General features: G+C 46.3%; 1 protein-coding gene across 2 annotated transcripts in view; it reads left to right on the forward strand.

The window, feature by feature from the left end:
• The window catches only part of LOXHD1 (lipoxygenase homology PLAT domains 1), a 195,615-nt gene that overhangs the window by 170,559 nt on the left and 4,111 nt on the right, over positions 1 to 20,945 (forward strand). For both annotated transcript variants that reach the window (XM_025273259.3, XM_044934547.2), the window contains 3 exons: positions 8,035 to 8,205; positions 14,380 to 14,512; positions 15,848 to 16,006. In XM_025273259.3, the coding sequence (XP_025129044.3) occupies positions 8,035 to 8,205; positions 14,380 to 14,512; positions 15,848 to 16,006 (463 nt within the window). The remainder of the gene's footprint in view (positions 1 to 8,034; positions 8,206 to 14,379; positions 14,513 to 15,847; positions 16,007 to 20,945) is intronic.

Consider the following 20,945-nt stretch of genomic DNA (forward strand, 5'->3'; position numbering starts at 1 on the left):
GAAAGTTTTTCCTATTGCCTTACCTTACTTAAGCCCTCTCCCCGAATAGTCATCATATTTGTAACTACATGCTCAGTCTGGCCCCTTACTTAACTAGCAGCTCCAGGAGTACCATTGCCATATTCATTACTCTTCCCTAATGCCCCTCACACTGCCTGTAACGCAGTGGGGGCTTAATATAGAATTTATTTAATACCTCTGTTTCAAGTCCTCATATACAAACCCTATTTTCTTATGCTTCTACCACAGGGAACCCACATTTCTTCTGGATCAAAGTTTTTCCTTGTTTCTTAATACTTTCAAAAAGTGGGTCCTGGTCATGAATTTCAGGGTCATCACTAGGTCCTATAATAATGGCTTCTCCCACTCCTTGGACACTATGCATATATCTAGACTTTCTCAGCTTTCTACTTTCATTTTCCTTCTCTGCAAAAACTCTACACTCAAATTTATCTCATCCACGTCAAAACCCTGAAAGGAAAGGGGGACAGTTCAGCACCTTGGACAGCTCTAAAACCATCCACCCATCGTTTCTTGCTACTACTTTGGTTTAGTTTGGCCTTGAAGTACAAAACAACGCAGGTCAAAGACTAACAGAGTTTTGTCAACAGAAAACACTGGTCATAGCAAACACCCTCTCCCAACAACACAAGAGATGATTCTACACATGAACATCACCAGATGGTCAGTACTGAAATCAAATTGATTATATTCTTTGCAGCTGAAGATGGAGAAGCTCTATATAGTCAGCAAAAACAAGACTTGGACATGACTGTGACTCAAATCATGAGCTTCTTATTGCAAAATTCAGACTTAAATTGAAGAAAGTAGGAAAAAACACTAGACCATTCGTGTATGACTTAAGTCAAATCCCCATGGTTATACAGTGGAGGTGACAAATAGATTTAAGGGATTAGATCTGGTATACAGAGTGCCTGAAGAACTATGGACAGAGATTCATAACATTGTAAAGGGGGTGGAGACCAAAACCATCCCCTAGAAAAAGAAATACAAGAAGGCAAAGTGGTTGTCTGAAGAGGCTTTACAAATAGCTGAGAAAAGAAGAGAAGTGAAAGGCACGGGAGAAAGGGAAAGATATACCCAGCTGAATAATTAGCGATATCAAGGGAACATTTCAGGCAAGGATGGGCACAATAAAGGACAGAAATGGTAAGGACCTAACAGAAAGAGAAGAGATTAAGAAGAACTGGTAAGAATACACAGAAGAATGATACAAAAAATTCTTAATGACCCGGATAACCATGATGGTGTGGTCACTAATCTAGAGTCAGACATGCTGGAGTGTGGAGTCAAGTGGGCCTTCGGAAGCATTACTACAAACAAAGCTAATGGAGATGATGGAATTCCAGCAGATCTATTTCAAATCCTAAAAGATGATGCTGTTAAAGTGCTGCAGTTGATATGTCAGCAAATTTGAAAACTCGGCAGTGCCCACAGGACTGGAAAATAACAGTTTTCATTCCAATCCCAAATAAGGGCAATTCCAAAGAATGTTCAAACTACTGTACAATTTACACTCATTTCACATGCTAGCAAGGTTATATTCAAAATCCTTCAAGTTAACCTTCAACCACACATGAACTGAGAACTTCCAGATGTACAAACTGAGTTTAGAAAAGGCAGAGGAACCAGAGATCGAATTGCCAACATTTGCTGGATCATAGAGAAAGCAAGGGAATTCCAGAAAAACATTTACATCTGCTTCATTGATAATGCTAACGCCTTTGACTGTGTAGATCACAACAAACTGTGGAAAATTCTGATGGGAATACTGTAACACCTTACTTGTCTCCTGAGATACCTGTATGCAGGTCAAGAAGCAACAGTTAGAACCGGACATGGAACAGTGGACTGGTTCAAAATTCAGGAAGGATTATGACAAGGCTGTATAGTCTCACACTGCTTATTTAATTTGTGTGAAGACTATGCATGCATACTAAGTTACTTCAGCCATGTCTGAGTCTTTGTAACCCTGGACTGTAGCCTGCCATGCTCCTCTGTCCGTGGGATTCTTTAGGCAAGAATACTGGAGTGGGCTGCCATGCCCTCCTCTGGGGGATCTTCCCAACCCAGGGATCAAGCCCATGTCTCCTGTGGCTCCTGCATTGCAGGTAGATTCTTTCCCTGCTGAGCCACCTCAGAAGTCCTATATGTAGATTACATCATGCAAAGCCAGACTGGATTTATCACAAGCTAGAGTCAAGATTGCTGGGAGAAACATCAGCAACCTCATATATGCAGATGATACCACTCTAGTGGCAGAAAGTGGAAAGGAACTAAAGAGCCTCTTGATGAGAGTGAAAGAGGGGAGTGAAAAAGCTGGCTTAAAGCTCAACATTCAAAAAACTAAGATCATGACATCCAGTCCCATCACCTCATGGCAAACAGAAGGAGGAAAAGTGGAAACAGTGACAGATTTTATTTTCTTGGGCTCCAAAATCACTGCAGACAGTGACTGCAGCCATGAAATTAAAAGACATTTGCTCCTTGGAAGGAAAGCTATGACAAACCTAGACAGTATATTGAAAAACAGAGACCACTTTTCCAACAAAGATCTGTATGGTCAAAGCTATGGTTTTTCCAGTAGTCATATATGGATGTGAGAGTTGGACCATAAAGAAGCCTGAGTGCCAAAGAATTGATGCTTTCGAACTGTGGTGTTGGAGAAGACTCTTGAAAGTCCCTTGGGTTGCAAGGAGATCCAACCAGTCAGTCCTAAAGGAAATCTATCCTGAATATTCATTGGAAGGACTGATGCTGAAGCTAAAGCTCCAATACTTTGGCCACCTCATGTGAAGAACTGACTCATTGGAAAAGACCCTGATGCTGGGAAAGACTGAAGGCACAAGGAGAAAAGCACAGCAGAAGATGAGATAGTTAGATAGCATCACTGACTCAATGGACTTGAACTTGAGCAAACTCCAGGAGATACTGAAGGACAGGGAAGCCCGGCATGCTGCAGTCCATGGAGTCCCAAAGAGTGGGACACGACTTAGCAACTGAACAACAACAACTTTGGTGTCAGTGCCAGGCTCTTCAAAGAGCTTGATTCCTCCCTTATTCCTCTGATTACCTTTGGTCTCCTCATCGCTCTTGGACTTAAAGAAATTCCAAGTCACTGATGTTATCTTCTTCCCTTTGTAAGCAGAGAATTGACCTCCTCGTCGACAACTAGACTTTGGATTTGAAAGCAGGATCCTGTCATTGGCAAAAACAGAAAGATTTTTATGTCTTCAATGAGCCCAAGTGGTTGGGATACTATGATCAGAAGAGGACCAAGATTCTGTGCCTAATTTCCTCTTTATAGTAACTTTTTCCTCCAAAGATGAAAGTTTAAATGTTTAATACAGAGCCATACCTAATCCCTTTATTTTTTTCATGCCATTGACTTTTGAAGGAACAGGGCCCAATGGTGTATAAAATTTGCACACTCTGGACCTGTCTGCTTGCTTATTTATGGTGTCATTGCTTCCTCGTTCCCCATATTTCCTACAATCTGAAAGTCAGCTGTAAAGACTTGATTAGATCCAGGTTCGACATTCTTTGGCAAGAATACTTTATATGTGGTATCAGGGCTACTTTAAAATGAGACTTGTGTACTTCATATTACATCACAGCCATCTCACACTTACTGACGCTCACGTCTAATGGTGAATCCAGGGCGGACTGCTTGATCCCTCCATTGTAAACTTTCCCATCACTCTTCATCTAATGGCTTCTCAGTGATGATCAGGTAGAGTTACAAATGATTTTCTAATTGTTATTTCTTATCCACTTATTAGCTGGAATTCTTTTGTAAAAAAAAAAAATTGCCCCTCAGGCTATTTGATTACCATGAAATATAGTTCATAGATGAAAATCAAGATAAATGATTAATTCTTCCCCTTAATTCCAGTTACTCAGATAGCTTTTATAATACTGAACAAATTATAACAAGAGTGTTTATTTTCTAATTCATCTTTTTCCTCTTGCTTTCTTCCTCTGAACTGAAAACTCTAATTAATACATTTTCCTTTGAATAATATAAATTCATAGAAATGGATAGGATCTCAGAAATCATGTATTTTAACCCAGTTACTTTGTTCAAGTAAGGAAGCTGAGGCATAGAGATGCTATAATGTGTTCAGTTTGGTGGGTTTGCTTAGAATGGAGTCTACAGATCTCCCAGACCCAAGTGTGTCACTCTGGGCATCCTATCTTGAATGATGTACATGAGAAAGTATTTGTGGAGGGATACTAGCTAGATTCTGTATTCTTTAATAGCTAGGACTCTGTGATGGCTCCATATTTCATTTCAAACAATCTATTTATCTTTTTAAAGAAATTTTGTTTACCCCCATGGACTTTAGCTTGCCAAAGTTATTTTTTAAAGAAATTACTTGAAGAAATAAATTATCTATTCAAGCAATATTTTAAGGGTTTGCACTGAAATTTAAAAAGCTGAGAGATCACTATAGAAAGTAAATGTAATTTATCAATTCTGTATTTATTGAGCACTAAGTCAATACACCTGTGATGTAATCAAGAAGTTTAAGACATAACTTCCACACCTTAAAATTGAACTAGAGAAGTCTCTCTCTCTCTCTCTCTCTCTCTCTCACACACACACACACACACACACAATCACTATAAAAGAGCCCATGTTCATAACCTCACTAGAAAACATTTATTTCCCAAGCCATCTTGGGCAACTGTTCATGGGCAAGTGAATAAACAGATGATGAATGCCATGGGACTGAGGGGTTTGGAGGCTCTCATGGAGGAAGTGAAGCCTAAGTTGTCCAGAGGGTAGGTGTGAATTTAGGGCAGGGAAATCACTTGAAGCCTTAATGAAGATGAAAGATACAGCTAAGTGATGCTGAATAAATCCATCTCACTGGGATGGAGGAGTTGCCTTAGGAGTCTTCCTTACTGAGGCAGGAAATGAGGTGGATGGAGTCAGGATGAAGAAGGCCCTATATATGTAAACACAGGATTGGACCCTTTTCCCCATCAGATATGGAAGGCCACTGAGGAATTGCAGGTAGCAGATAGCATGATGAAATCCAGGAAGTATCTGGCAGTTAGTCTCCCTCCTATTTGGAGTCTGCCTTCTCTTGGCTGGAAAGACTGGGGCCCTATGCTCATTCAATTTTTTTTTTTTTTTGGTGAAAAATTGCTTTACAATTTTGTGTTGGTTTCTGTCATACAACAATGCAAATCAGTCATAATTATACATATATTCCTTCCCTCCTGGGCCTCCCTCCCCAGCCCCATCCCACCCTCTCCACGCCAGCTCCCCCCTACCCCCAGGTCATCACAGAGTGCCAGGCTGGGCTCCCTGTGTGTTTAGCAACTTCTTACTATTTTACACCTCATTCAGTTTTTAAGCTTTTTTTCTTATAATAAACCTTGGAACATTTGGGATAAAATAATTTCACTAGGACAGACCATTGCTCCCTGGTGGGGCTTTGAATTATTTTTCCCCTCCACTCATAGAATGTTACCACCAGTGTCCTTCCTTTTCTTCCCTATTTAATAATAGTGCACTCATCCATTCAATAAACATTTATTGAATAATGTGCTAAGCATTGCTCTAGGCACTAGAATATAGTGGTGGATATCAGGCAAGACTCCTGCTCTCATAGGGCTTACAATCTAGAGAAGACAGACAGTGTAGACAACGTGCAAGGAAATAAATACAAAATTATTTCAGACTGTGAAATGGGTGTACGTTAATGTGATAGCAAGTAATTGGGGATGGGGAAGCCTCTGCAAATTGGAAAGGTCTTCCCAAAGACAGGACATTTGATCTGACACCTCAGTGATGAAACACTGTGGATATTCAGAGCCTAGGGTATATTGTTGCAGGCAGACAGAAAATGTGCAACATTTCCATGACAAGACTGGATTTCATATATTAAGGTACTAAAAGGTGTACATGAAATATAGTAAGTAAAAATGCAAGTAGTATGAGATGAAATCAAAATGGAAAGGGGCCAAGTCACGTCAGTTCTTATAGTTCTTAGTGAGCTGTTTGCGGTTATTCTGAGAGTAATGGGAAGCCATTGAACAGTTTTCCATGAGAAGTAGCAAAATCAGACCTGATTTATGATTTCAAAAGATCACTATGATGCATGTAGAAGGGTAGTAATTATAGCATTGCATGTAGAAGTGAAAGTTTGGATAACAACTCATCAATTAGGACAACATAGAAATTTTCTTGTGTGTGCATACAATGGAATACCATGCAACTATGAGAAGGGATGGGCAGATATTTATGTACTGATATAGACTGTGAGCGAAAAGGTAAGATGTCAGACAGTGTGCGATGTTTGCTATCTTTGTGTAAAAAGATAAAGTAGGACTCTTAAAGAGCAGATTCTGTAAAGAAATGGATTCTCTAGTGGTGGGATTAAGATGGTTCCCTATTGATTTATGGTGGTAGTGATGTCATATGACATCAGCCTTCCCAGAGCTGCCTCTTCTCATGTTTGATAGGTTCTTAGTGTAGAAAGTCATGGTAGGATCCCTGTTAATCCCATCCAGCATTTCCAAAACAAGGCAATTAAATAATCAGTGAGCATGAAGCTAAGAGTGAAGCTTATTTGTCTTACAGTGGTTGGGGTTAGTCTGCTATTTACCATGGAAGGAGTTCCTTTGCAGAATCAAACTTGAAAAGAGAGCTGAAGATGGGGTGAGACAGGGCCATGCCTTCAGAGGAGAGAGGAAAGTGGGGTTCGGGGAAGAGAGCAGCCTGCCAGCTCGCACCAGGGCAACCCGGGTCGGACTGCCTCCTCCTCCGGCTGTCTTCACCCACACACTGGGGCCCTGGATTGCCTGAGGATAAAGTTAAAGGCAGCCCAGAATCCACCCTTCCCATCATCCCACTGCTTTTCTCTGTCACCGCCATGCCTGGAGCTCTGGAAGTGAATTTGGGAGTGAGACCTGCCCAGGATATAGAGCAGAGTAAGTCTGTTATTTCCACTTAATACTGTGCTGGGCTGTGCTTAGTTGCTTAGTCATGTCCAACTCTATGTGACCCCATGGACTGTAGCCCACGAGGCTCCTCTGTCCATGGGGATTCTCCAGGCAAGAATACTGGAGAGAGTTACCGTGCCCTCCTTGAGGGATCTTCCCAGCCCAGAGATCAAACCCAGGTCTCTTGCCATTGCAGGCAGAGTCTTTACCAGCTGAGCTACTAGGGAAGCCCCCACTTATTACTAACCATTGTTATTTACATTTTGAATTTAAATAAAACTTAAAATATGCATGCAAAAAAATTCTTTCTTGATAAAATAATGCCACTTTTTAACTCAACAGAACCACTGTAAAATTTAACTTGTTCTAGGACTCGCTGATTTCCACTTTCAGTAAAGACCTATGTTTTAAAACATATGAAGTACCTTTTACACCAGGAATGAAGCTATACTAGGACTGCCAGTATGTATGCTCTGCCCGTGAGCCTTAATATCTGCTCCCTGTGGACTGCGTGACTGGAAGCGTGTGTCCATCTTTGTGTGTCTCTGTGCTTATAACCCTTGAGACCAATGGCAAGATCTAGAGATGTCACTTCGGGCAGTGTCTGATCCTCCTTCACCATTATTGAAATGGCTTTTTGTTGGAGAAGCTAGGACTGCCTTTCCAACCCCAAGTGGCATAAGAAGGCAAGATGTGAAAGTAAAACATATACATGCCTTCCTTGTAGCCTTCTGCACATACTATGGACACACAGAGATCCTCTAAGAGTTCCTGAACCCAAGTTAAGGATTCTGCAAAGAGAATTATTGGGTTGGCCAATAATATCTTATGGAAAAACCTAAACAAACTTTTTGGCCAACCCAATCTATTCTCTAGGCTAGAGGTACCTCAGAGATCATCTAACCCAACCCCTCATTTTATCAACACAGAGACAAAGGCCCAGAGAGGACAGAGAACTTGTCCAGGGCCACACAGCCAGCACACGTAGGGAGCAGAAGTCTGAAAGGGGAGGATGAGCCCATTTAGCCTCCAGGCCCGTGTCTCTATTTTCAGGGATATTTCCTGGCTGGCACCTGAGCCATGTCGACGTGAAGGACAATTCCCGCGACGAGACCTTCCGCTTCCAATGTGACTGCTGGCTCTCCAAGAGTGAGGGCGACAGGCAGACGGTCCGCGATTTTGCCTGCGCCAACAATGAGATCCATGACGAGCTGGAGGAGACCAGTATGTGGGGACACCGGTGGGCCCTGCTTAGATGCAGCCTGGGCGGAGGGAGGGGGGAACAGTGTTGGAAAATCTAAAGGAAGATCTCTCATAGCTGGAGGGGAATCAGATGCCCAATGAAAGAAATAACATTGCAGCAGTGCATAAGTAAACACCCTAAGTGTTGCTTTGTGAACCTGAGACAGCCAAGATACTGGTGCCAGCTCATGGCCCCAGATCACAGGGACTTATTAGGTAGCAGGAAAACCCACAGGGGACAAGCCTACCCTGGGCAGTTTGATGTGATGCTCTCTCTGGTTTAATTTTTTGTCGTGGACTCTCTCCAACTGATGTCTATGGCAACAGCCACCAACTCCGGCCTTCCTGAAAACAGAATGTGTGGGGAGCCAGCATCTCCACTGACAGCTTTCTCTTTGGCTCTTTCCTCAGGGCATGTGCAAAGGGAAAGAGTAATTGGTCCCTAAGGTGGATGGCCATCAAGAACCAGGGAGGTGTCTCTTTAATACAGATACCAGTATCTGGGTCCAACAGATTTGATGAAGGCTTATCAATAGCAGAGCCTGATGTAAAGAAAGGATTTTCCAACCTTTTCTTACTGCAGCTAGCTAGTTACTGTAACACTAGCTGCAGTAAGACTTAAACCCATAAATCTCAATAGCTGAATACAACAAAATCTGTTTCTCACTGATGTAATCAGTCCAGCGTGGGTGTTTGGCAAGAGGCCTTTCACGCTGTGATTCAGGGGCCCAAGCTCTTCTCACCTGTCTGCCATTTTCAACATGTGGCTCCCACATTTCTTGAAGAGGGAAAAGAGAGCTGGAGAAGGCACACTCCATACTTTCTTAACACATTAACTCATATTCTGAGTCATGTGGCTCCACCTAGATGCAAGGGCACCTGGGATTGTAGTACCTGGCTGGACAGTTGCCCCAGGCAAGCTCTGTACATCACGAAAGGGAAGCATGGATGCTTGGTGGAAAGCCACGGAGCCTTCTGCACCATGCCATCCAAACTGCCCAGTAATGGACTCAGCTGCTTGGAGAGGGATGATCACTGATGGTACTGGGAGCATTCAGACAAGGGCCAACCACTCATCTGTCAGCCTTCATGTATGAGGATGCCTGCCCTAATTCAGAGGGTGAACTCCCAGCTTCTCTAACTGTACTTACTGGGGGCCCACTTTTATTTTAGATGCTATGAACCATGCACCCTGCTTTGTGATTGTTAGTTTCCTTGTACTGAACTGTGCCCATCTGTGTTATCCCTACACAGCTATAAGCTCCCAGAGGTCAAGGACAGACTCACTCTGCAGGCTTTGGGACTTAGTAGGTGCACAAATCATGAGAGCTCAGCAAATGAAGGTTGTTTTTCCTTGGGGCCTCACAATCTCATTAGTGGTGGAGGCTAATGCATAATTGCTAACATGAGCAATAAAGGCTCCTGGGGCCCTTGGCGTTCAGGGGAGGAGAGATTTGTGAGGTTGGGAGCATAACCACGGAATTTCCTTCACAGATTTCCCGCCAAACAGCTTGCTAAGACCTGTGGAATTTGGGTTGGTAGGGAGCTTGGTAGAGGGGAAGCAGTACTTGCATTAATTCCAGAAGGATGTGTGTGAGACAGAGATGGAAGGGCAGAGACACCAAGCCCAGGAATGGTCTGGATCAGTCTGTCATTATGAGGAGCCTGCAGAGGGCAGGGTGCCCAAAGGCCAGTGACACCCATGCCCGCAGATGGAGGCTTATCCTAGGGAGAGCCAGGGATACAATTCAAGCCAATCATACCAACCTCAGCTATCTTTAACCAAGTGACACAGCCTGGTGTGGGTTCTGGGACACAGTAATGAATAGGGCAGAGATCCTGCCCTCATGGCACTTACAGTCCATGTCTGTGTCCCCAGGGGCATCTCTGGGCACTCGACTTGTAAGAATAAACACCCTCTCATATCTGAACAGAGCTGCGTGTGTGTGAAGGTGCTCCACACATCCCCTGTTCTCACTGGATCCTCACCACCCTACGCCCACGCTATGATCTGCATAGGGGCAAATTCACCTCTCTATATCCTAGGTATGGAAAACCATAAACCAGAAAAGTGAAGCAATACACCAAAGACTTAGCCACAGCCAGTAGGACTCATATGACCTGATTCCTAGATGAGGACTCCTCATACCACGGTCGCTGTGCCCTCCTCGGGCCTGGCTGGTGCTCCAGATTGATCAACTACCCCACTTTGTTTAGCATCCTGTTTGCTGCCTTCACCTCCAATTCTTGTTAGCAATTTCAGAAGCTCCTCCCCATCCTCTGTAAGAGTCAGCCTCTGTGGGTGATTCCAATGTGCAGGCAAAGCAGAAAACCACTGGCAACTTTTAAATAATACTGTTATTTGGGTCTCACCCCAGAGATTCTGTGTTAAGTCCTGGACAGTAAGAGCATGTGCTTATGTGTGCATACGCATGTACACAACACACACACACACATACATGACACCTAGGAGGACAAAAAAATATCTCTCTGGGGCATGCTGTGTGTGTGCTAAGTCACTTCAGTCGTGTCCAACTTTTTGCCGCCCCATGGACTGTAAACCACCAGGCTTTTCTGTCCATGGAATTCTCCAGGCAAGAATACTGGAATGGGTTGTCATGTCCTCCTCCAGGGGATCTTCCCAAGCCAGGGATTGAACCCGCATCTCCTGCATTGGCAGGCAGGTCCTGAACCTCCTGGGAAGCCCCCTCTCTGGGACATCCTCCAGTAAGACCAATGCCTCCCCCTTCTACAGCCCCCTTCCTTCTTATCCACCCCTACTTGAAGCCTTTTCAGGCTGCTCAGTCAGCCTTATCTGCGACATTTCCAGTTCTGATACAATCAAGCTTGATGACCAACTCCCCAGGTTGGAGGACTCACTGCTCCACCAGACAGCTCTGTTTAAAAATTCATCTTTATAATTATATTCTTGAAGCTACTATCCATTGGCAGTCCCAATGGAGGCAAACAGAAAACTTCAGGAGCGGTCAGGACTTGGTTGTACATGCCCAAACCCCAGCCCTAAGCTGGCTCCAGGAAAAAGGGAGCATGTTGGTGCCCAGAACTTGGAAGTTTCAGGTGGAACTGGCTGGGGCTTGGCTCTCTCCAGAGGCTCCAGTGGTTTCAGTATGTCCTTGTCCCCTTTTCCTCTCAACTGTTTCTTTCTCTACATCGTGGGAAGATGGTGGCTGGTACCCCCAACCCCATAGCCTTCTAATTGAACAGCTTTGGTGGAAGGGAAGAGAGCATCTCTTAAGGAATAATTCTGATTGTCCAGATCTGGGACTCTCATGCAAAACCACATGGGAGGAACTTCCAGAGCCAAAAAGGGTCCTGGCAACATAAGATGGGGGAGGTGATGTGGAGCAATAAGCTGCAGGTGCCCACTGGATGCCCAGGTGGCCTCTGGTGGCGCTCCTCAGTGCCTTGCGCCCCTTCAGTCCTGGCCTCAAGGCAAACACCTATCTGTTCAGGAGCTGCTCACGTGAGGTATGTTGGATCTGCTCGGTGCATCCTGGGCTTCTGGTTCATCTCTGTCTGCAGATACCACGCCCAGAGCACAGGCCAGATGTCAAGGGCGGACAGCTCTGCTCTCTCCTGTCCTGCCACATTCATGCCCACTAAGCCCACAGTATCTTTGTTAGTGGCCCCTTCATGTGAATGACTTGCATGGTGGCTACGGAGCCACTTTCTCCAGCCGGACTCCTCCCATGGGGGTGTTGGCCCCGGGGTGAGCCTCACATGGATCCCTGCTAGGCTGGGCTGCTACCTGCCCCACTCTGTCAGGTCCCTGGTCCTCCTCTGTCCTTTCTTCCCAGCAGCCTATAAACAAAGCGGAGAGTCATGCCTTCCAAATTTTTATCAAGTCATTGATGAAATGACTTTTCCAAGGTGGAAATAGGCTGATTGAAAGACCGTTGATGCAACTGGCCACATTTGTTTTTAATCCATCTGAATGTCCTCACTTACACGCCTTCCTTCTCTGCCTTGTCTTTGGGGCCATGAGGAGAGAGCTGGTTGTGATCCACACGCATGTCCTCCCTGAGCTGACTGCAGGAAGCAAGTAGGTTCCTAGTGCTCCCTGCTTTCTTCCCTGGGCGCTGGCAGTCCATTTCCTCTACAGTGAAGGATCCACTTTGAATTCACAGGTGTATGGTTTGCAGAAATACCTTACCCTCCCTGTGTTGGCTTTGAGCCCCCAGCCATGACTCATTCATTTCATGTCCTGGTGCTGTGAACGGTTGGGCCTGCAGAGACAGGTTCTTCTTCCAGGGCTGTGCTCACTGTGGATCTCCTTCCCTATCCTGGGTTCTTTGCCTGGATGCCCTCTATGACTTGAGAGAAGTCACAAAGGCAACAGGTCACTGAGAGGCTGGGGTTGACATTACATTGAGCTGTAGACACAGCCATCCCTTCTAATTGTCTTTATCACATTTCCGAGATAAAAGCACAGAAATCAAACTATCTCTTTGGATCTGGAATCCCAAATCCTCAGTGACTCACTAACTGCAGGAAGACAAATATTGTGTCCTCCTGTGTGCCAGCTCCATCCCAGCTGGTCCATGGGGAGTGGGGCTGGATCTCTTGGATCTCCTGGATCTCAAGCCCCGCCCCTGCCCTCCAGTATCTTTGCTTATGTTCCTTCCCCTCCCCCGCTCCTAGAGCATCCCTCGGTTCTCTGCTGATCACAATCATGAATCTTCACACACTGTGTGTGTGAAGCCAAGCTCACACACTGCCTTCTTCATGGAGCTTACTGTGATGAGCCCAATCATTCATTATTGACTCAACAGCTATTTATTGAATGCCTATGTGCCAGGTACCATTCTGGGCACTTGGGGTCTATAATGAGCAAAACAAAGACCCTTGCCCTCATGGAGCTTACATTCAGGTGGGAGGGGGGCATACAATAAGCAACAAAATGATAACTGCTTAGCATATTAGACGGAGAAGGCAATGGCACCCCACTCCAGTACTCTCACCTGGAAAATCCCATGGATGGAGGAGCCTGGTGGGCTACAGTCCATGCGGTCGCTAAGAGTCGGACACGACTGAGCAGCTTCCCTTTCACTTTTCACTTTCATGCATTGGAGAAAGAAATGGCAACCCACTCCAGTATTCTTGCCTGGAGAATCCCCGGGGCAGGGGAGCCTGGTGGGCTGCTGTCTATGGGGTCACACAGAGTCGGACACGACTGAAGTGACTTAGCAGTAGTAGCAGCAGCAGCATATTAGAAGGTACTAGGTAAGGGAAGATGATAGAGCTCAGTAGAGCAGGCTGGAGCCCTGGGGAAATTGGGTTGGAATTTGGTTAAGGTGGTCCCTGAGAAGGGGACATCTGAGTAGGACAGGAAGGAGTGAGCCAGGTCAACATGGATGGAGGTGGGGAGAGAAAGGGGATGAGCCACAGACAGAGCTCTAAGGCAGGAGCAGGTCTTGTCCTCCTGGAATAGCATGGAGGCCAAGCAGAGTGAGCAAGGAGGGGAAAGTGCTGGAAGGTGAGGTTGAAGACATAACGGGAGCCAGATCCACACTCTCCTCCTTGGTACTTGCGCCCTTTGCTGCAGGTTATTCTGTTCCATTGTATAGTCAGTGTGTTTCCATCTGGGGCCAGAGATGAGTGCTAGGATCACCCAGAGTTTAGTCCAGTCCTGGCACTAGACACCCGCTTAACAAATGAAACAATGCTGACCTGCTTGTGGAAACTTCAGGGGAGGGAGGTTGTGACGCAGAGCTAGACACCAAAGTGAGAGCTGAGACAATACAGAGGCTGTTTGCCAGAGAAAGTTCCAGGCTCTTCTAGAGTCTCTCCTGCCTGGATCTTCCCCTCCCCTTTCTGTAGCTGGGCCCTGCCTCTCCTCCCTTCTCTTTGCTCCTGGTCTTCACTTTGCATCTCAGAGACTCCTCCATCCCTGAGAGCCAGGCCCCAGCATCCCTTGGGAAACTCATCCCCTCCTTGTGGTTTGCCCCTAAATCGAGGCAGGCTCTGTTGACAGTGCCTCGATCGTAAGGATTTTAACCAGCGTCCCAGCCCCCACACTTAAGTCTGTAGTCTCAGACCAGATGTAGGACCTGAAGGGAGAGGTGGGTTTGCTTCTGCCCCAATGGTGGGTGCCGCCTCCCCTCTGCTGACTGTCTCCCACCTTCTCCACTGCAGCCTACGAGATCGTCATAGAAACCGGCAACGGAGGCGAAACCAGGGAGAACGTCTGGCTCATCCTGGAGGGCAGGAAGAATCGGTCCAAAGAGTTTCTCGTGGAGAATTCTTCTAGACAGCGGGCCTTCAGGAAGTAGGACGAGGGGGTGCCCACAGGGGAATGGGGATAAGTGGGGTGGGTAAGAGGGGGACCCCAAGAGCCAACCCTTTTAGTTGGGGCCATAAATATACAAATGGGCCTAACCAGCAAGAACATACTGAGTACCTACTGTGTGCCAACGCCATTCCAGCTCTAGGGACACAACAGGAGCTTTAGAAAAGGGAAGGGAGAAGACTGTCATTTAAGAGAGACTAGAATCTAATTGCTCCAATGACTAGAAAAAAAGGATAATTATGTAATATGATAGAAGTGCTAATTATGGCCACAATGGCAATCATAGTACAATATAAAAATGTTTCAGATTCATATGTTGTACACCTTAAATTTGCACAATGGTATATGTCAAATGTGTTTCAATTTTTTAAAACTTAATGCAAAACTACAACAAAAATCACTTAATTAATTATAGCAAGTCCACTATGCGGCAGGACTGGGAATCACACAGATGTTATTCCACATCCGTGCAAATGAGGAGCTCACAGCCTACTTGAAAAGGGAGACAGTCACCCGTAAAAACGCAAATAAGACAGCATGGAATTCAGTTCTAGTGAGAAATAGAGAGGGAGGGGAGAGCCTTTAAGATGCTTCATAGGAAAAATCAAAATTAGGTCTCGTGTAACAGCGCCCCCGCTCAGCACTCCCTGCTGCCCGCCACGCCCTGGAGATTCTCACGTCTTCCTGTACATCAGAGCTGCCTCTGAACTGCCCAGATGCCCATTTCATCTCCCTGCTGCCTCCAGAATCTCTTAAATAGAGCCTCCTCCTCCCATAACCTCACTTCACCCTCTATTCAACACCCGTTCTGCATGAAGATGGGCTGAGCTGCCCCACCCCCAAAAGGCAGCACACCCCACTTCTTTTCCATTGCCACTTCCCTCCCTGAACCCAAACTCCAGCCAAGCCAGCCCTCCTTCCAGAAATGACCGCACCTCCAACCCCATGACTTTGCCAAATCAAGTCTTCATGAGAAGATGCTTCCCTTCCCCTTCCCTCTGCTCCCTGAATCTCACCTCCCTCCTCAGCCCAGAGCTGAGGGCCCAGGGCCTCACCCTCCTCCAACACCATCCGCTATTACCAATCACTGATTTTGGGAACAGGTAGCCCGAAGGGCTTTTAAATGGTTCTAATTGTCTTGTTCCAAAACTAGACTGAACCCCTCAAGCAATGGAGGCCTGACATCAGGTCTCGCTTGCCGGTCTATCCCTGTTCCTCAGACCAGCATTTAGGATACAGTTGGCACTGGATAAATGCTTACTTCCTTCAGTGGGCATGAGCAGCGCTCACTGATGGTACCTTTGTGTCCTGCAGGGGGACAACAGACACATTTGAGTTCGACAGCGTCTACTTGGGGGACATTGCCTCCCTCTGCGTGGGCCACCTTGCCAGGGAGGACCGGTTCATCCCCAAAAGAGAGCTGGTCTGGCACGTCAAAACCATCACCATCACCGAGATGGAGTATGGCAACGTGTATGTGCTGGGTCTCCACCCTCTTCCCCCGGGGAAGCCTGCAGCCAGACCATGGGCAAGACGGCAGGGGGCGGGGAGGTGTCCCCTTCAAGGCATCTGAGTCAGAAAGGAAAGAGGCAGCTGTACTGGTTCTTGAGTTTTCTGAACAGAGCATTACCCCAGAGGCAGGGGACTAGACTCGATGACCTAGGGTGCTCCAGCCTTTTTATCCAGTGGTGCTTCTTTGGAAGAAAAGAGGAGCCAGTCAGGCAGTGCCAGACAGCTGAGTCTTTCCTTCCCTGCCCCCATGATCACTGTGTAATGACAAAGAGATACAGCTTTGAAGCCTGCTGCTCCACAGTCAGAGTGAATGCCCGTCATCCCTGTGGGCAGAGCGGGGACCAGCAGAGAAATCCCATGCCCACCGCCCCGAGGACCCCAGATAAGGAGCTTTACTGGGGACATTTCTAGAGGATTAAGGGTCTTAGTTACCTGGGTAACAGTTCGCAGCCATCAGTTTTTCTAATTAAAACCACTTGGTAACTGTGTTGGAAGCCAGAAAGAGCCCTGAGGCTCTAGAAGGCAGAAAAGACACTAAAAAGGAACCAGGAAAGGATGATGGGGAAGGAGAGGGCAGCATGTGCCTCAGGGAGGGTAAGCCCAAGGAGAGGCTAAGATAGCTGGGCCACCCTCAGAACCACTGTCTGCCCCTCCAGGCCCCCCTCATACCCCTCCCGGGCTGGCCCTGCTCTTGACAGCATCTTTCAGAAGAATCGCAGCAGACACAAGTAGCAGCCCTGCCTGGCCAGGCGGGTCCCAGCTTCGGCTCCAGCCTTCGGGGCCTCAGCCTCTCAGGCAATGTCTGTCCACACTCTACGTGCACCCGCCAGCTCCCTGGAACGGGCCGTCTCCAAGCAAGATTGCCCTTTGGGAATGGAGCAGGAAAGGGTTCTGACATGTGAACTTGTGTCTTAGCTATCTCAGGCTGCTGCGACCAAATCCATGGACTGGGTGGCTCAGACAGTGGGCATTCTTTTCTCACACCTTGGAATCTGGAAGTCAGAGGTCAGGGTGCCAGCGGAGTTGAGTTCCCATGAGGCCTCCCTTGCCAGCTCATCGTGCGTTCACACGGCAGAGGGAGATCTGGTGTCTCTTCCTTCTGTCACTAAGTGGCCCTAGTGAACACACCTGCCAGTGCAGGAGACATAAGAGACATGAGTTCGATCCCTGGGTTGAGAGGACCCCCTGAAGTGCCTTGCAACCCACTCCAGTATTCTTGCCTGGAGAATCCCATAGTCAGAGGGGCCCAGCAGTCTATGGTCTGTGAGGTGGCAAAGAGTCAGACACGACTGAAGTGACTTCACACACACACACACACACACACACATACTTCTTCCCACAAGGGCACTAATCCCATCATGGGTCCCCATCCTCATGACCTCATTTAAACCTAATGACCTCCCAAAGCCCCATGCACAAATGCCATCACACTGAGGTAAGAATTTGGGGAAAGAGAATTCAGTTCATAGCAGCGCCCTCTCAGGCTGCAATGCTATATTGTTGTTCTTTGGGGAAAAACCAGCTAGGGTACAGTAAACCCTGTAGGAGTCACTGGGCATGGCTGTGAGGAGCAATCCTGTTGAGGCCTTGGAAGCTGGGATACAGGGCTGAGGAGAGTTCCAGCCCACCAGCAAGCCAACCTGTGCTGCTTCCCGACTGCAAGGAATGTGGCTGCTCATACTTCTCTACAAATACCCAAAATAAACAAGACAATACAATACAATAATAAAAGAGTTGCTACTTAAATTAGCTTTAAGTACGCAGTGTCAGCTGTGAGAGAGTCAAAGGTCTCAACGCCACCCAGCACCTTCCAGTCTCAGGAGGGAGGGGAGTGAAGAACTTCCTGACCCACAGTCCTCAGCTGAGTTGTAGGATTCCTTGTTCAGTAGAAAGAATCTACCACTCCCAGTGAAGCATCTTTTCCTACACTCTCAAAAGTGTGGCCTTTTGTCAGCTGGGCTGGGAGGGGAGGAAGGGATGTCCACAGGCTGGGGATCTTCTCAAAGGGGGGTACAGGGAGTCCAGACCCCAGATGCTCCAGCCATCACCTGGTCAGCCGTGTGGCTTCAGGCCATCACCCAGCTCCTCTCTGGGAGGAGAGATGGATGCTCTTTAGAGTCTGGTGGGAGGGGAAAGATGGCGGGAGTACAGAGGCTCTCAGAAGTCATGCTCCAGCCTACCTACTGTGCTGGTCTGTGATTTCTGGTGGGTGACCACCTCTCTTCCCCTCTGCCAGATATCACCTCTATCCAGAGTGAGGATGGGGCAGAGGTGTGTGTCACTGTGGCTATTCACATGTCACCATTCTGTGTGTGTGTGTGTTGCTCAGTCGTGTCCAGTTCTTCATAACCTCATGGACTGTAGCCCACCAGGCTCCTCTGTCCACAGAATTCTCCAGGCAGGAATCCTGGAACGGGTTGCCATTGCCTTCTCCAGGGAATCTTCCCAAACCGGAGATTGAACCCGGGTCTCCTGCATTGCAGGCAGATTCTTTATTGTCTGAGCCTATTTACATGTCACCGTTCTCAGTTCAGTTCAGTTCAGTCGCTCATTCGTGTCCGACTGTTTGCGACCCCATGGACTGCAGCACGCCAGGCTTCCCTGTCCATCACCAGCTCCCAGAGCTTGCTCAAACTCATGTCCATCAAGTCAGTGATGCCATCCAACCATCTTATCCTCTGTTGTCCCCTTTTCCTCCTGCCCTGAATCTTTCCCAGCATCAGAGTCTTTTCCAATGAGTCAGCTCTTCGCATCAGGTGGCCAAAGTCACTGCTCTAGAACACATTTAAATCCTACCATGTAAAGACCACTTACATAACACTGTATATGGATCCACAGTTCCTTTCTAACCAGCATGTTGGGCCATAATATCTGGATTTCCATGAAATACAAAGTAATTTTATCTCAATCTCTTATAAAAATCTCAAATTTTCACCTTCCAACTGATTCTAGTCCTGACTCTTGCAGCATTTCTGACCAGCTCTTTGTTGTTAAATCCTCAGAACTTCAGTGGAAGGACGCACAGAGAGGCTTTTGTTTCTTTTTTTAAAAAACCCAAAACGAAATCGTTGTTTTATCTCATTATCACATATAATACATAATCATTTTAAAATTCAAATAAGGCAAAAAAATGTGTATGAAAGAAAGAAGAAAAATCCCTTTCGTAAAAGAAAGTAAAATTCCTTAAAGTCCTATCCATCAGAGAAGGCCACCATGAACATTTGGTGACCCCATTCTCTCTGGCGATTTTCTGATATTTCACACACACACGCTGTTCAGACAAGTATTATCATATTCAGCAAGTATGATCAACAAGTATGATCATTTTTCTATATGATCATATTATTTCTATATGATCATATGACATCATATTTCTAGATCATATCTATCATATTTCTTGTATGATCAACAAGTATGATCATATTTCTAACATATTCACTTTTGTTCATTATTCTCTACTTTGCCTTTATTCTTGCTCACGAGCTTATTGCAAGTGAGCACAGCCTGGCATGTTCTTCCACAGCTGGAGTCTTGACTCCACAGAGCCCTGAGGTCCCACATTTTGGTGATCTTATAATGATGTCTGTTAGGAAACGTTTCCTTATAACTCCACCAGGGACTAATTTTCAGCCATTAAAACAACGAATTAAATATGTACCAGAAGACTTGGAGCCATTCCCAGGAAGCACTGTTGAGTGAGAAAAGCAAGATATGGGGAAACATGCATTATACGATGCCATTTGTAAAGGGAACACTGACGTCCCCCATGTGTGTGGGTCTATGTGCGTTCGTGCAAGGTTGGGCAAAACAGAGGGAAATTTGGCAAGATATATCCACAACTGTTACATGAGTTATCTGAGGTGAAGGCAGGATGCAGGAGGGGAAAGGAGGGGAAAAGGGAGACAGAGCCAAGCATAAAAGAAAAGAGTGCATTTAGAAAACCACATATGATCACAGGATTTGTGCATTTATATAGAATTATGTATATGAGTGGACATTTGCATAAAGAAATACATTTTAAGTGAATGTTTAAGCAAAGAAGGCAAATATATCTCCCTCTAAGAAAGTGTGGTATATAACAACAACCCAGATTTATCAAGTGACAAGTTGGAGGAAGAGAGCTCTCCAGACAGAATTCGAATTTCCTGCCAAGTGTCTTTAAACGGCTGGTTCCTGTAGTGGCCGGGCAGGCTGGCTCTGGGCCCCGGCTCTGGGTCACCTTGTGTAATGACTTCTCTTCTCCAAGCCTTTGTTTCCCTTCTGTGAAATTGGAGGAGATGAACTGTATGACCTGGGGAGTTGATGAAATGCAAAAATGCAAAACCCAGCCATTTAGTGAGCATGCAGAAAACCAAGTTCTTTTTACTGTTATAGATTTTCATCTAAAAATTAATTTTTCATCGTTGGGCACACCCTTTCCGAGCTACGTTTCTGAAATCATTAGCCAGTGCCAGAATTGCTTCTTTCCAAAACTGTTAAAATGTTAGGAATTTGGATGGGGGAGGAAAACAAGGACATTTGTTCAGTCCAAACCTCTAGCATTGCCAGTGGGAAAATCAAGGTCACATAGCTGGGAGGTGGCAGGGTTGGGGCAGACCCCAGCCCCCTTACCCCATGCAGTGTTTTCCCACCGCGCCTCTGACTTCTTCCTATAACTATTGGACTCACTGTCATTACCCAGAGGCTCACACTGGGGGTGGAGTAGAGAAGGGACTTTTTGGTCCAAGACCATTTCTCTTGGCCCTGGACTTGTTTCTGCATGTGGTAGCTTCTTCAGTACTTTGCACCCCTTTGTACTGTGTCATCCGTGAACACATGCATATGTGTGCACACACACAACACACATATACACCCATGGTTCAACTCAGCCAAGTGCAAGGGATTTGGGAGCATACCTCTA

The sequence above is a fragment of the Bubalus bubalis genome, chromosome 22 (genome assembly GCF_019923935.1).
Source record: "Bubalus bubalis isolate 160015118507 breed Murrah chromosome 22, NDDB_SH_1, whole genome shotgun sequence".
NCBI lineage: Eukaryota > Metazoa > Chordata > Mammalia > Artiodactyla > Bovidae > Bubalus > Bubalus bubalis.